This window comes from Toxorhynchites rutilus, chromosome 2, assembly GCF_029784135.1.
Source record: "Toxorhynchites rutilus septentrionalis strain SRP chromosome 2, ASM2978413v1, whole genome shotgun sequence".
NCBI classification, from domain to species: domain Eukaryota; kingdom Metazoa; phylum Arthropoda; class Insecta; order Diptera; family Culicidae; genus Toxorhynchites; species Toxorhynchites rutilus.
This window is the reverse complement of record NC_073745.1, coordinates 164,716,372-164,733,190: the sequence shown is the minus strand read 5'-3', so window position 1 is coordinate 164,733,190 and position 16,819 is coordinate 164,716,372. Positions and strand designations below refer to the sequence as shown.

Genomic DNA, 16,819 nt, shown 5'->3' with positions numbered 1-16,819 from the left:
ATGACACTATGACTTTATCTGAATTGAATGTTCCGAAAGCTTGTTTTCGACTATCAAAAGAAGGGAAAAAAATCTGCATGGTGGAGCACAATTACGGGTTTGAGTCACTGTATATACGTACTGAAACCCCACTGCAGCGATGGCTCCAGCATCTTGGCTCCCAACAAATCACCTTTATCGTTTAGGGAAAAGTGAGCTGTAAATACAGGGTGGTTGAAAGAAAAATCGATGACGATGACACATGCTTTAATATGCAAATAACTTTTGCTCGTTAGTATTTGTATTTGAGGAAGCAAAACGCTTCGATGTCCCAAACGCCGGCGTAGAAAGAGAACATGAGAACATGAGAAGACTTCAACAACAACATCAAAATCTTTATCGCTGACTTGCACACAATCCAATCAATTCGATAGCCATCATCCTTTTCCTTTCTCCGTTATATAGCCTTTTTGCGCTGAAAGACACAAACCAACTTCGGGTTGTACAGGTTCGATTTTATTGCCCATGTAATTGAATAATCAGGGTGGTGTAATTACATTTCTCCGTTTTGATTTCGCCCTCGTGTCCGAAAGTTGCTCTTTATGTTATGTCGGGTTTCGATTTCGAGAGTATTGTGGCTCTCTCCTCACGAGAAATGGCGTTGGATGAAACATACCGGGAAATGCCTCCCCGTTTACGTGGTACTTCTCGGAAGAAGGTGAAATGTGGAAATGAACAATGCACACTGTATGTACAGTGGACATGATTGGTGCACATTTGTTACATGTTCACATGTTACATGTTACAGTTTCTATCTCGATAGCATTAAATATTAGTTAACACCTGGACCATGAAAGTTGTTCGGGTGGTAGTTTCAAATACGAGTGTTCCAGTGCAAATTTAAAAAATTTCCCATTAGAGCTGTATTGTTTGGCGTAATCATTCAATTTGAAAAACTAAAGAAATTAAGAATAACCTAGAGTATAACTTCCAGTGAAATTCACCACAACACATAGGAAAGAAAAAGGAAGGAAAGAAAAGTACAATTGTAGTTAAGATGCGCCTCTTCCGAAAAAGTATCAAATAACAACGTTCCAACAATGCACGGATACAGTACATGTGCACGGCGGTTTAGTTGAGAGTTTCAGGAATACCCCGGTTCAAATAGCGCTTCTGCTGTCATTCTTTTTTTTTGCCACACGCTCCTTTCAATTGGTTGTCAATACAGAAGAACAACAGTTCTAATCTCATATTTTACAGCGTTAATGCTGTTGCTCCTTTTGTTCAGTAAAAGTGAAATGGAAAGAACCGATTTGTGGTTTTATTTCTCATGTTTTTTTCGCTCAAACGACTCTGAAATGTGTGTGCAGCACGCATATTTGAGGTAGAGCATAACAAAACATCTGTAGGCGTTTTGTTTTTTTTATCCCGATCATATCCGAGAATTGGCGACGGATTTTTCTCTTTCTTTTGGGCAAAACTCTGCTGTTAATATGAGAAGCTAAAATTGAGCATCAATTTTGTTATGAGAATGTTTTTTTTAATCCGGTTACTCTGATATTTCATATTGTTTTTCTTCGAATTGGTTTAGCTACTTAAAACAGTTGTGATGCCACTTTTAAGCACCAAATCAGGGGCCTCGTTAATTTGGTTGAGCCTTTCCCACTCATCTTCCGAGGTGTGAATATTGTATGAAAGAAGTGTCACAAGTGGCTTTTGATGATATTTCACTTTTGGAACAATACAAAACCGAACTGGTGGTGAGGAAGCAAAACGACTGCAGGTTTTGCTATCCCTATGTGGTTCTCCATGAGACGGGAAAGATTATTGCTTCCAAGCAAGGATAACAGATCGTAAAGCAGATGCAGAAATGGCATGACGAAATTGTGCAATTACTTTTTGTTGTTATAATTGGGCCAAATCGAAATTATGTCGACAGCATCGTTTCCACAATTTAAATTTTGGCTGCAAAACAAAGTGTACGAAACTACAAAGTGAATTATTTGATATCTGATAGTGAATTATCTTTTTCGCAGTTGTATCATTGAAGCCTGCAGACATCTCAAGTTCGCGCTGCATAAACACCTCATAATACAACATCATCATTCTCAGTGCAGCCAGCAACATTTCACTCGTAGAAGCACAATCAACAACGAAACTCACGCTTAATAATATTTTTCCAGCATTCAGTTAAAAAGAGCACCACACCTCATATCTTTGTTCCAAATAAAACAGACGCGGGCAGGGGAAGGTACCCGACGGGGTAAGGGGTGGTAAACATAAAACAAAGCCAAACGTGATAAAACCGGAACACACCTGTACTTGTAACGATGATTTATGCTCCGGCACCTCTTGATAATTGCCACAGTGCGACCCGGAGATATGAGCTGAGTTGTTATTCAATCCGGCAATATGCCAAAGCCACCCCGACGGAAACTGAATCATGAGCTAGTACTGTTCAAGGCTTCAATTTTCATCACCCGTTATGATTGTGCATCAAGGATTCTGGAGGATCGACACTATTCGGCGCCCCTCATGCGGACACTAGTGGCTGTTTGCCACGATGTATGAATGAATGCTGCCGTTCCGTCTCAAGTTCGTGTTGGTGCAGCGTTAATGTCTATATGCTGTAAATTCACTAACACAAACATGGTCCCAGCATTAACTACCGTCGCAAGGACATCAACTTTTCCCTTCAAAGGACGGAAAGAGTCAAATTTAAACTGGCTCGATTCGATGAATAAAAGCATATACAAATAGCGCACGTTGCGGATGCCATTTCGGAGAGTTGAAAGCCAATCTTTTTTCCGGTAAACTCTAGCAGTCAGTTCCTTTAAATTCACGACCAGAGACAATCCGTTTCCAAAATTTTGATAGCATAAATAGATGCTGAATAGTTACACACTCGAATTATTGACTCTTCTTTTGTTCATTGATATATTTTGGAATCCACCATTCAAAACCAACAATCAAAGAATATCTTCCCAACACTCTCGTATGATTCTTTAATTTGCATGTACTTTTTCCACATAAACACACACACAATGTGGAAATGTGTGACATGACACTTCTTTCTCTCATTATCCATTGTGTCGTGGTATAAAGATTTTGTTTCCATTGTTTTACGTTAATACCAGATTGTGAGTTTTGAATACGCTTTCGATTCTTCTTCTTTCCATTGTAAACACACTGGATTTTACAGTTTACCACGATAAGATTGCCTAACGCCGGCTCTGGCCGAGGAAACGTGTTTGAAACTCGACAAAAATATTAGCATTATTACAGAGATATGAACTGAACTTATCTCAGAAGAATCAAATTGCTTCTTATGTCAAGTCGGTGCCGCGAGCCAGAGGAAGTTTGAAGACCGATTTCAATTTTCCATTTCGGTTGAGACGCTTAAGTGTCCTACGGCTGCAAATCGCACGAGTTTCATCCGGAGCCGAATTCCTTGGCACATGAGACCCTACTACAGTTAATTGAGTTTGAGCCGTAGTTCTATCTTTGACAACGAATTAGCGGGCAATGGTAAAGTTAATTAATGCATTCAATTTAACTGCGAAACATGCGAAAAACATAACAACGAATTACATGAACAAAGAACCTATTGAAAAGTATTATATTACATTCCTAATTGCTTACGCTAGAGAGAGGTATGTTTACGGTACAACGAGAGTAACTTGTGAGCATAAAAACTGAGGAATTTGTGTTTTTTTTATTTAAATGGAGAAAACATACACATTACCGATTTTGCATGCTCAAAGACACAGATTCGTGTTAGAGGCGCTGCTGGTCATTAAATGTACGCAAGCGATAAGACACAGTCCAAATATTTTTAGAAATAGCTAGTAAGCAAAATTTTTCAAATTGAAAATATATGCTTTTTTGGTTTCTCGTTAGTGTCTTAGTTTTATTGTTTATCGTGTTCAAATGAATGGAATGATTATGTAAAAAAGATCGATAAAATATGTAGAGTACCACATTTTTCTCCACATTTGCGTAGAGTGTATTCGTTGGTAGACTACTGGAAATAAAGGTGATGAAGATAGTGAAGTTCCGGGTGACATAGCATACACTGCTTTTAACATCATGGCGTCTATATTTGTGTTTATATTCAGTAGCCTATCACATCCATGTGAAAATGCTATTTTCAGTAATTTTTTCATCAATTAAAATCATACAATTACGTATAGTTCTCGCTGGTTATGAATATAATGTGGTAACGTGCAGTTGATATTTGTTAAATCACGTCGGAAAAGACGAATAAAAGTGAATTCTACCCCATGTTCATGGAAAACAAACTAACCCCCCTAAATCGTGAAGAGCATAGAGTACTCAAGATATTTGTTTTCGATGACCTCATCGTGAAATTGTATAGTAAGACTCTTTAACTATGTTCTGACATTTTCGAAAATGGTGGCCCTAGACCCCAGAAAGTGTAAACCTTCAATCCTTCTTTACATAATGGGGGAAATTTATAATTATTTTAAAGAACAAGTTCACTTTAGGTTGATAGTGTCTGGATCTTGATTCATTTCACCAATAAAGAAAACATCATGCAAAGAAGGGTTAATGATTGAATGATCAAGATTCAAGTGAAACTGTTCGATGAATCTCATAGAAACCCGAATCTCTCACACCCCTCACAGCTTTGTCCTCGCTCCTGTTGGCAAAAAACTATTTATTAAAAATGTTGAGGTAGGATTTCGTCTTTCATTACTGAACTGGGGTGTATGTTCAAAGTTTGGGAAACGAGAGCATTACTTTGGGGGTCAAAGTTTTTAGTGTTACTAACTCTTTAGTGGCCGAACGAAATGGTACGATACTCACTTCATTCGAAGGATAAAATGTCTATGAGTGATTTTTGTTACTTATTGACCCTACAACTTGCAACAACATTATAAGCAATTTGCCTTTCACCCTTTTTGAAAGGCAAATGTGGAAATGTGAATTTGCCTTTCACTCTTTTTGAAAGGCAAATTGCTTATAATGAATTTTTCCACATTCCTCGTCAGTACACGCTCGTAAGTTGGCAGCGCATGTGGAGTGGAGATGAGTCCGATCGTTGGTTACACACGATTATCCCTAAGGTCTCGACGAGTGCATGGTTCAAGGGATTGAATGTAGGTCGTGATTTCATTCGCGTGATATCTCGGCTTATGTCCAATCACTACAACCTAAACGCGCATCTCTGTCGCATTGGGTTCGCAGCAAACAATATTTGTGATTGTGGCGATGGCTACCACGACATCGATCATGTTTTCTGGTCGTGTATCCGGTTCCATGCTGCTCGCTCTCAGCTCTCTAGAGCACTGAGAGCACAAGGCAGACAATCGGAGATCCCCGTCCGGGATATCTTAGGTAGCCGTGATCCTGATCTTCTGCTTCATCTATACCTGTTCCTCAGAAACGCCGATGTCAACGTTTAATGATGTTTCCTTCGTTGTGTCCCTGTTTCATATCACTCCTATCCGATCGATAAACTTTTACTTAGTCGCGGCAATACATACACACACTCTTTACAGATACACGGGCCAAATCCTGGATTCCTCGAGTCGAGAAAGACGCACCACGCTAGATATGAGGTACAGACTAGGTGGGCCAATAGGAAGTATCCCGTGTCCGGCACACGTACAGAGCATTGGAGACAGCAACCTCTCCATTACGAAAATACTTGTAATACTAACCTCGAGCCAACCACGAGTAATCGGTCACATATTACTAACATAGATAATAAGAAAAATTGTCAAAGTATTGAACTCCCGGCCCCGTGAGGCTAACGACATATGAGCCTTGATAAAAATATATATATTTTGGAAAAAAAAACTTGTTTCAATAGCTTATAAACTGCTCTGAAAGTAAACTATTGGAATCTTAAAGTTTATGAATAATATCTTGCTTGAAAATCCACTCAGTCATTATTGTTCAGCGGTTGGATATGCATGTCGTCACTGCCAGCCAAAGCACCACGTCTATTGGGCTCCCTCTAGTTCATCCCGTTTCTATTTTGATATCATGTTGAACGGACGTTCAACATTTTTCATCTCAGAATGCATCCTTAGAATACGCACGAAAGCAGCATATTAGCGATCTTGCACTGACAGAAAAGAAATATTCAATTGGACTTACATGGTCGGGTTTCATACCGCTGAATGAAAAGTGGTTCTGTACGGTTGAAACACGTATGCGTTATTGATATTAGGCAGTCCAAAAAGTCCTGCGGTATTTCCGCGAGGTGTCGTTGTAAGCGCGTAGTTCTAGTTGTATTCATTGTATCGAGTCATACTATAGCCTGTTGGAAAGGTATTCGCGCTATAATGTAGTCCTTGACAGTGTTTTGTTTGGTTAAGTCGTTCGTGAGTTAAAGTGTTGCAAATATGGAGCAAAATAAAGAGAAAATCCGACATATTTTACAGTACTACTATGACAAAGGCAAAAATGCATCTCAAGCTGCCAATAAAATTTGTGCAGTTTATGGACCCGATACAGTTTCCATTTCCACCGCACAACGATGGTTTCAACGTTTTCGTTCTGGTGTACAAGTCGTCGAAGATGCGCCACGCTCCGGAAGGCCTGTCGTCGAAAATTGCGACAAAATCGCTGAATTAGCCGAGAAAGACCGGCATAGTAGCAGCCGTAGCATCGGCTAAGAGCTGGGGATAAGTCATCAAACCGTTATTAACCATTTGAAGAAGCTTGGATTCGCAAAGAAGCTCGATGTATGGGTGCCACACACGTTGACGCAAAAAAAACATCTTTGACCGTATCGACGCATGTGAATCGCTGCTGAATCGCAACAAAATCGACCCGTTTCTGAAGCGGATGGTGACTGGCGATGAAAAGTGGGTCACTTACGACAACGTGAAACGCAAACGGTCGTGGTCGAAGCCCGCTGAAGCGGCTCAGACGGTGGCCAAGCCCTCATTAACGGCCAGGAAGGTTCTGCTGTGTGTTTGGTGGGATTGTCAAGGAATAATCTATTATGAGCTGCTTCCCTATGGCCAAACGCTCAATTCGGACCTGTACTGCCAACAACTGGACCGCTTGATGGTAGCACTCATGAAGAAGAGGCCATCTTTGATAAACAGAGGCCGCATTGTCTTCCATCAGGACAACGCCAGGCCACACACTTCTTTGGTGACGCGCCAGAAGCTCCGGGAGCTCGGATGGGAGGTTCTTTTGCATCCGCCGTATAGTCCGGACCTTGCACCAAGTGACTACCACCTGTTTTTGTACATGGCGAACGAGCTAGGTAGTCAGAAGTTAGCCACAAAAAAGGCCTGTGAAAATTGGCTATCCGAGTTTTTTGCCAATAAGGAAGCGAGCTTCTATAACAGGGGTATTATGAAGTTGGCATCTCGTTGGGAACAAGTCATCGAACAAAGCGGCGCATATTTGACTTAAAACAGATGATTGTAACTAATTTTATGAACAAATGAAAATTCAAAAAAAATACCGCAGGACTTTTTTGACAGCCTAATATTATGCATTGTCAAAAAAAGATAATGGTTGTGGTGAAACATTGAATCGTCTGTGGCGGCAGTGGGTGTCTAGAAAAAGAGATACAACCAAACCTGTTTTCATGCAACCCTTTTTTGAGCAAATCTTCATACATACGACACTTTCTATGCGTTTCTGTTAATCAATCGGAACATGAATCGCACAAATAACGAAATCTAGCAAAAAGAATCGCACAAATGAAAAATCGCTCAAAAAAGGATCGCACAAAAACAAGTTTGCTGGTACATACCGGCAAGAATAAGAATAAATCATGAACCAACCATTCTCAGCTGCTTCTCAAAGCCACGAAAACCTATCAGTTCTTTTTAGGGCTGAATAGTTGAAGGTTAGGTTAGGTTTAGTATTATCACTTTCGACGCCCCGTCACCCACATATGGGTGACACTTTCCTCGTTCAAATTGAATAGGATTTTTAGAAGGAATTTGATAGAATATGCACCTAATTGTAACTATAGGTTATGAAGAAAAATAATAAAATCATAATCATAATATTATACTGTTTATACTAAACTTTTTATTAATTTATAGTACGGATGGTTTGTACTGCAGTTTTTTGCAAGACCCTTGGAATATGACTTTGGCATGTGTTATTGTGATCAATTCTTTTTCAATTGAAAACAAACATTGCTAGATCATGTAAAAGTTATCTACAAACTAAGTTTGATCTTGATTTAATAATTTATTCGCAAATTGGGCCCTGCGAGAAACTCAAAAACGTCGCGTTGGGCGACGAACGTGTTATAGGGACTTTAAACTTTTTCAGTTCATTCATCTCTAGCCTTGAGAAAGGCCCTTGGAAAACTTTACTCTACTCCTGCACTACACCTCCACCCTCATTGCCTTGAGAAAGGCACTCGATCCCTCGTCGTCCAGCTCGTCCAGTAACGATGTTGTCCAGTCGGTGTCCACACAAAGAATGAATAGTTGAAATTTATGTATTTCCTGTATGAATCACAAGGATAACTGTCAGCAATATTTGTAAATATCCATTCATTTATTCATTGAGAATTGATTCAGATGTTTGACAAACAATTTTTTACTGAGCCAACGTTAGTCCTAAGACGGTTCGCACATCGGAGACGGTTGCTGATCTCGCACAACGATGCAATACGATATCGCTGTTGTCTTTGTAGAGCAACATATATCGCTAGCAATACGGCGTGTCGGTTGAAAAGCAACTATATCACCCATAATTAGGCAAGTTTCGTTCATCAAGTAGATTGTTTATTGTTGTATATTGTGTTTTGCTGGTTACTAGTTGCTTATTGCTACGGTGTGCGAGCCGACTAAGTCTCCTTTGCTGTTCTATGATAGACACAACTTACCCCTTGTCCTGAAAAAAATCATTCGTCATAGATAGGGACAGGTGATAATCACTTATTGCCAAGTCTAAACCTGGAGTTAGTTTCTGTTGGCACTTCCCCGTTACAGGACCAACTATGGCTACAACAATCCGTTAGACTCGTGTCTTCGTGCGATTCATATAATCAGTGACGAATTTGATCTGAATATGTTCAAAATCACATTTAAAATTAAGAGAATATTGTATAGTTTTTAAACATTATTCAGTTTGTACGTCTAGAACGAAGATAATGATAAATATAAGTATGAGGTAAATGCCTGAACCTCTCAATGAACCTATCGCAGCTTCTGGTGAGTTACTATCGCTGTGAGAGACCTGATGTTACATTTTGAAATCCAATTCCTCTTCCTATGGCTAATGTAGGACTTATTAGAGCTGTTATTTACTTCAGACAGTTCAATTGTTAATATTACTGTTCCAAAATAACAGTTAGGCCGTAGAATGGCAGCATGATTCCCTTTTAATCTTGCCGAACACACGGCAAACCCGCCCTGATCGTTCTAAAAGTCTATTGTTTCGACCATTTCCGCTCGACGTTCTCGTAACATCCTCTTCAAATTCGCGATCCGATGTATGATGCATTTTTGTGAATTACAGCTTTGTTCAAAAAGAACCAAAAGATTTAACAGGTTGCACTCTACTTTTTCAATTATTTTGTCAACATTTCCGGTAACTGGAACAGAACGTCAACGAAATCGACGAGCTCAACATGGTGATTGTTCGGCTGTTTCAATTTGTGTATCATAAACACTATTTACATTTTCAACTGCCTTACTCGCGTTTTCCCCTTTATCGAAGTAAAACGCTTTTCTTTTGCTAGTATCCACTTTTGAAAAAACTGTCTGGAAGATATATGCAATACGAAACTTGCACTTATGCAACGCGATAAACAGATTACTCACGCCATTCATCGGAAGACCTTATACGGGGTACGCTTATATGCAGGATTCTGGATGGCCATGTATCATTCGACCAAAACTGTATGTTCTACATCAGGCAGCGTTGAGTCCGACATTACAACCGATTGACGAGGCCCCCAATCCTGCTGTAGAACATCGAGTTAATCAACGTGGTTCTTCAACATGCCAATACCAATATACAATGGTATTTTGAAAAGTCCGCGCAAAAATTAAGATGGCCTGGCGTAGTGGTTAACATCCGTAAATCTCAAACAGAAGGTCATGAGTTCAACTCTAACTCCCGACATTCTTCCTTTGGAATAGAAGTAAAGCCGTGTCCGCGTAATGAATCAGCCAAAAAGTCTAATACAGCAAAGAAAAAACAAATAGTAGTCAGAGGGATCCAAGTCTGGAGAATGTGAAACGAACCATGGAACTCTTTTTCCAATAATGTTGCGACCACAACTGCTGAGGCGTGAGCTGATGTATTCTCTTGATGAAAATCGATCGACTTCCTCGATTCAAATGAATGCTAAACACAAAGCAACAGACCGATCTGACAGAAAGTTGGTGTATGTTCTTCGTTGTCTTCTTTTCCCAAAAACGACAACAACGTCTTCGATCGAGTCACTCTCAACTCCCTTATCCGCTCTGTGATCAAGTGGCACTTTATTCTGGCTCTGGAAGATGCATGAAATTTGATGAATGTTGCAGATAAATTAACTTCTTCGGCCGTTTTCCTTACAAAACATATTGGGTTACGCAAAATCTTGGACTTGATGGATGTTTAAAAGATTGACAAATTAAATCGGAATCAAGTTTGTATAGGTTTTGCTCGAATAATGTGAAATGAAAGGGGTTTAGAGGAAACTTGAACTTTTTACTAAATCTTCGTGATAACTTGAGTATGATGCAATAAGGAATATGGGCGATTTTCAGAAGTGACAGGTTGATGCGCCAGTATCTCTTAATGTTTATCATGCCAATAAAACTTGATTCATTTAGAATTGATTTACACGGACTTTTATGAGTCTTAATAAACGGAAGGAGACTTTCCTGCAAGTACCTCTTCTCTATATATTTTCGAGTCCATTGTCTTGTTTGTGACGAGAGCCTTGATTTTCTGACGCAGCTGTTCATCTCTTGCTAAATCAAGAACGTCCTGGCAAATTTCTCTGCAAAAGCGAACTTAAATTTGCTGGGGACATCTTCTCTTGCAGTGGCCTTATAGAATTTCATGCCTGGGAGCTGTTCAAAATCAAAATATCAAATGCTCATATTCTTGTTTGTAGCAGCTACGACAACGATTCAGAGTGTTGCAAGATATGGTCGACAAGTGTGTGTGACTTCTAATGCACCATAGGGCGGATTCTAATATATACAGTATCTAAATTCTGTTCACTTATCAAATCCTGTATATAATCGAGTAATTTTTTTAAATTCTTCAATACAATTATATATTTTTTGTTTTGTTTTAATATAAAAGAAGAATTTTATTGTTGATCCGTCCTCTTAAAGTAATTAAATCTTAATTAAACATCCGAATTCTTTCAGGAGATGAAAGAGGATCATATTTAATGAAAAAAATCCTTCTACGCATATGCATATGTTTCAATAACATTTTGGAAGTGGTAAATTTAAAAGTTAGTGGTTTTTAAGGTGTTGTTATTAATATTATTCCAAAAATGCACAATAAATTTGATTGTTTCTATCAACCAAATTAAAGCTCACCGCTCTACAGTTTGTTTTTGACACCAAATGCCTATCATTCTCAATTTAGCTGCAATATTATTTTAAACAATTCCTTAACGTTGAGATACTTTATTTTTTCTTGAAATGAGTCATATTTGAAATATATTTTTTTACTCAAACTGCATATTATCTAGCCTAAAATTGTATATAATCGAGTCTGACCTGTATTAGGGATTGTAATCTGGCTCCCATGGTCAAGAAGCATTCACATATCATGTCAGGGTTTGCGGGTTCGATTCCCGCTCAGGCGAAGATATTTCATAATTTCTAACAACTCACACTAGCACATGCGCATTCCCAAACATACCACTCAGAAAACAGTCAAGCGGTATTATTTGGCATTGAAATCTCAACCAAGTACTAATAGAAAATAACTCTAGTAATACTACGTCAAAACAGATAGGTTCCTCTACGAACTTTAGAGTAGCTTTAAAAAATAGTTTTCGTTACAAAATTAAAAAAAAAACCTTTTTTCTGAGATGAATGAGAAAAAAGTTTCCTTAACCCTTTCTCTATGAGCGTCGTCCATAGGCGACACCCGCGCGACGATCTGTGTGTACGAGGGCACTCCGATGGAGCACACCGTAGTGAAAGGGTTAAGGAGGTAGTACACTATGAAAACTTGAAAAAAAAATATATAAAAATATTTCTGGCTTAAAATGTTTTCTGATATGTCTACTTTACTGTAGTTTTTGTCCCAGGTGTGTCCAAAGTTACAAAGCCATTAAGTGGACCTAAGTCTTTGCGTAAGAAACGCGTTTTTCTTGAAACGCATTCTTTCTCCGGAACGGTTCATCCGATGAAATAGTTTTTCTTAGTGATCGTACGCAGGATTTTTTTTTTTAATTTTGAAAAATAAAATTCTGGTGAATAGTTTTGTCTCGCAATTTTTTACAAAAAATGTCGCCATTTTTTCAAAAATCAATATTTTGAAAAAATCCTGCGTACGATGACAGGAAATATACCCAAAATTACTTAAAAAAAATAATTGGTTGAAATCGGTCCAATAGAAAAATTTGTAGAACTCCCACAAGTTCACAAGGTTTTGGCGGCAGAGTTCCACAAACCGGTTGCGGCTATTCAGGGTACAGTCCAATTGACACCAATTTATTTTTTGTTTGTTAAGTAATGTTAAGGAATAAGTGAAAGTCGCTAGGGGCGAGGTCTTGGGAGTATAGAGAATGCTCGAACACAGTCCATTTGATTTTTTTCAATTGCTCTTGAGATACGCGAGCAGAATGGGGCCACGCATTATCGTGGATGAGGAACACTCCTTTTGTCAGGTGTATTGGCCTTTTGTTCTTAATCGGTCCAAAACTTCACAATAGTACGGTGATGAAACAGGCGTTCAGCGGTCAACGATTCGATAACACTGAGGAAATTCGTGACGCAGTTACATCGTACTTCAAAAAATTGGACGCTACGCACTTCGCGCTCGGAATAGAAAAAACTCGTGCCATGCTTCGAAAAATGCCTCGAACGTTACGGCTATTATGTAGAAAAAAAAGAAAATGAAACCTAGATTACGAAAATTACCTTGTTTTTGTCCTAACTTTATTTTCCCACGATTTCTGAGGCACTGAAACTTCTTTTTTGAACGAACGAGTTTCCATTCCTACTTACGAAACACACATAAATGTAACGCATTATGAAAATGCCAGTAAAACCAATTAAAAAATCGCCAAAGTTCAAAGATATGCACCTTTGAAGAAAAGCATGAAAACTTGTTACAATAATTTCAAATTATTAGGAGGTTATCTATATACTATGTGGACACTTTAAGATACCAGCTTAGGTGAACATCCACGTGAGATGTCCCGATTAACGTTGAACGAAGGGATACCATGAGCTCTGCCAGGCTTTTTGTTGACATGCCCGATTCATCGTTGGTTTTGGCAGTTTTATCAGTTCTGCTCTGCCGTTTTGTCTTTCGAATATAAACACGAGGTATCTACAAAAAGTAAAAACAGATTTTTCCTGTCTGTGACACACAAACCAGGTGTCGGTTTTACTCTGACAGAAGGTGTCGGTGTTACCCCGAATGGACTCGGAATTTCAAAACAATTTTCAATTTTACATGGATTGTCTCCTGTTTGCTAACCTTGTTTGCTTGTTCTAATATTATTATTATCATCAATATTTTATTCTTAATTGACTTTGGTGTGAACAAATATTGCAAAGACATTTGCCACGCACTGGCCTTATAAGTGGCAGAGACAACTAATTTCATAAAGGATTTCATTGACCTTTTCCAGGTGATTTATTGTGAAGCAGTGTCACTCTGAAAATCTTGTAAATATTGCCATATTTCGTTGACCTTGCTTCGTTTCAAATAACGGGGTTTCTCTTCACAGTGAGTTAGTAAATTGGTACAGCGTTTGCTCATGCTGTCGAACAAAAAAAAGATACAAATACACTTATCTAATAGAACATCCTAATCGCTTCTACGTGACTGAAATGAGCCAACTTACCAGCAGTGGATTGAGGATGTAACTGCAGCGAACCTCCGGCAGCGGTGGCAGCCATGTTATGGGGTAGAAAGGCTGCAGCAACGGCTGCATGTGCATTGAAATAAGCCATTCGTGAAGCAGCCATCTGCATCTGATGGGGATCCGCCGAGAACGGAGTCTGTCCAACACTGGGATACAGTGATGGTGTAACAGCTGATACAACACCGCTGGCCCTGGAGCTGTCGCTCAACCCCAGCAACTCCTGGATTGCGAAAGGCGATCTCTGTGGCATGTTTTGTGGAGGGCGAGTAGTAGCCCCTGGAGCTGTCACGTGAATCGTTTCAGGCCGCGGCAAGGAGTCTAGATTCATTTTTTACTTTTCAACACTCAAAGTTGAAGATTCAACTGGTAAATTGCTTTCGATGGGTTGTTTTTTGAGAATGTTATATTGTTACATTTCATAAATCACCTTAATTGCATCATGAACAGTTTTGAAGAACTATACTTTTTTTTTTAATTTGTGCAATTTCGAATCACAGAGTTACACGTAAAGTTTATTTCTAGAATGATCACACCCCGACGGCAAATTTATCACTTCCTCCATCTATCACCACAGCACATATTTAAGATCCTTCACCGTAGATATTCGTTGTTTGATTTTGCTGCAGAAGTCTGAAATATCCCTCGAACTCCAGCAGACTTATTTTTCTTCTCACGCGAGTAGAAGTTCTAAATAACCTTATCAGAATATGAGCATATCACTTTTACTAAGCCACGAAAAACCGTTGGAAAAGTATTGAATGCATCCGAACGGTTGCGATATCGCGATAAAACTGAAATTTAAATGTCATCATAATCATGTTCATGACCGCTCGTACATAAAACAATTTATCACCGCGTACACGCGACGAGAAGAACGCAATAATAAACAAAAGCACTCACTGAACTAGATTCGGTACAGCCTCAGTTCGCGTTGACAACGACGATGTTTCGCGAGCTCTCGCATTATACTACAACCGGACCATTGTGAGATGCATCACATGCGAAAGAACAAGATTTTATGTAGCTGTGCTTTTTTATCGAATAGGCTTGCTTGCGAGCACGCTGGATGTGATATAAATGAGAAAAATACACACCAACGGAGCACACGAATAAAGTACACGCGATAAAAACATTCAGCTAAACCATACACACACAAACAAAGAAATCCGTTAGTGGTAGTGGCACCTTTGCGAAATAGCTTCCTTATGTTTAAATAGAAGAAGCAAACGATGGAAGAAGTCCTTCGAGGCAACAGTGAGAGGGATAGAAACCTTTGCTTCACATTCGATCATAGGTTGAATTCTCTCCACTGAGTTATACTTCGGAATCTTGTGTTTCGTGAGAAACCTCAAGAAAAACTACAAGAAACATCCCCTCCAACTGCAATAAAAAGGGGGAGTTACCAATGCAATAGGCGTGCTCTATTCTTCCCGAGCTCACTCACACATCAGAACCTTTCATCGGATAAAGTGGGGATGACAAGCCTCTACGGAACAGAATCGTTTCACTTCGGTAAATCGAAAGAATGAAAAATAAGAGAAAGAGAGCCCAACTGGTATATAGAAAAGAAAAACATGGTTCGCGGATGAAAACTATAGCACAACGAGCTGAAAGAGAGAGAAGTGTCCGAGATATAAACGTGTATGATTGAATGTTTCGAACAAATCCCGAGCATCCACCAACTCAAATCTGTAATGTTATTACGAATTTAACCATGAGAACATGTTAATTAAAAGAGTAATTAGTTCGTTATCGATTGGCTGCATCAGTACGCAGTCAGAATATACGTTATTTTCTTGTACTATCTGTTGTATCAAATGTAGCTACTTGATTTGGGATGAGTAGATTAAACGTCTGGATGTATTTGGCGCGTGAAGGCGCATCCCATGTATTGTGTACAGTGTTTTAGTATTCGAACCATACTTTCAATTACGTTTAAGTAGGCTGACCAAACGTACCGTTTTTCGGCAATTTTTGACTGTCTCAACTTTTTATCAATCTGAACCGTTTTTCAAGTAACCATGTAACCATGTAAGAATAGGAAGCCAAATGGCTGTCTGTTTTATGCATGAGACTTGAAGTTTTTTGCTATTGTCATACGTCACAGTATTATCAGAGAGTAGCTAACACTTCTGGGAATAATATTAAACAAAAAAAAATAATGCTTCGAAAATTACAGAACAATGAAGATCAGTGTTCTGTAATTCAGTGTTCGTTTTTCTCGAAATCATGAAAATGTCACATGGTCCGGTCTGACTTAACACCGACCAATTATTTGCACAATTGGCAGACAAACTCTTTTCCTGCGATCACTCTGAGCAAGGATAAAATTCAAATTCCAATCAGTTCATTCGAAAGGAAAATATTGATAGTAATGATAAAGAAATATATATATATATATATATATATATATATATATATATATATATATATATATATATTGATCTTCATTGTTCTGTAATTTTCGAAGCTTTATTTTTTTTGTTTAATATTATTCCCAGAAGTGTTAGCTACTCTCTGACAATACTGTGACGTATGACAATAGCAAAAAACTTCAAGTCTCATGCATAAAACAGACAGCCATTTGGCTTCCTATTCTTACATGGTTCACTCTGACTGAACTAATGAAGCTCTTTTTAAGACTTGCTTCACTATGACTGAACAATTTCGAAATATTGTTCAACCAATTAACAGTTGTGAGCGAAAGTGTGCCATTCTGTTATGAAAAAAATCAGAGGATCGATCCCTACGCCGTTTGGAAAATCGATTCGACAAGATCGATCTTTTTTTAAAGTTCTCCCAATCCTAATTCAC

At 38.7% G+C, this 16,819-nt stretch overlaps 1 protein-coding gene across 4 annotated transcripts in view; it reads right to left on the bottom strand.

Annotated features, from left to right (window-relative positions):
* Nucleotides 1-15,020, bottom strand: part of LOC129769853 (homeobox protein ceh-10-like) — a 123,448-nt gene extending 108,428 nt beyond the window's left edge. The window contains exon 1 of one of the 4 annotated variants that reach the window (XM_055772351.1): nt 13,985-15,020. In XM_055772351.1, the coding sequence (XP_055628326.1) occupies nt 13,985-14,333 (349 nt within the window). In that variant the 5' untranslated portion in view covers nt 14,334-15,020. The remainder of the gene's footprint in view (nt 1-13,984) is intronic. The other 3 variants (XM_055772352.1, XM_055772349.1, XM_055772350.1) reach the window with 3 other exon arrangements.
* Between the last annotated feature and the right edge of the window lie 1,799 nt (nt 15,021-16,819).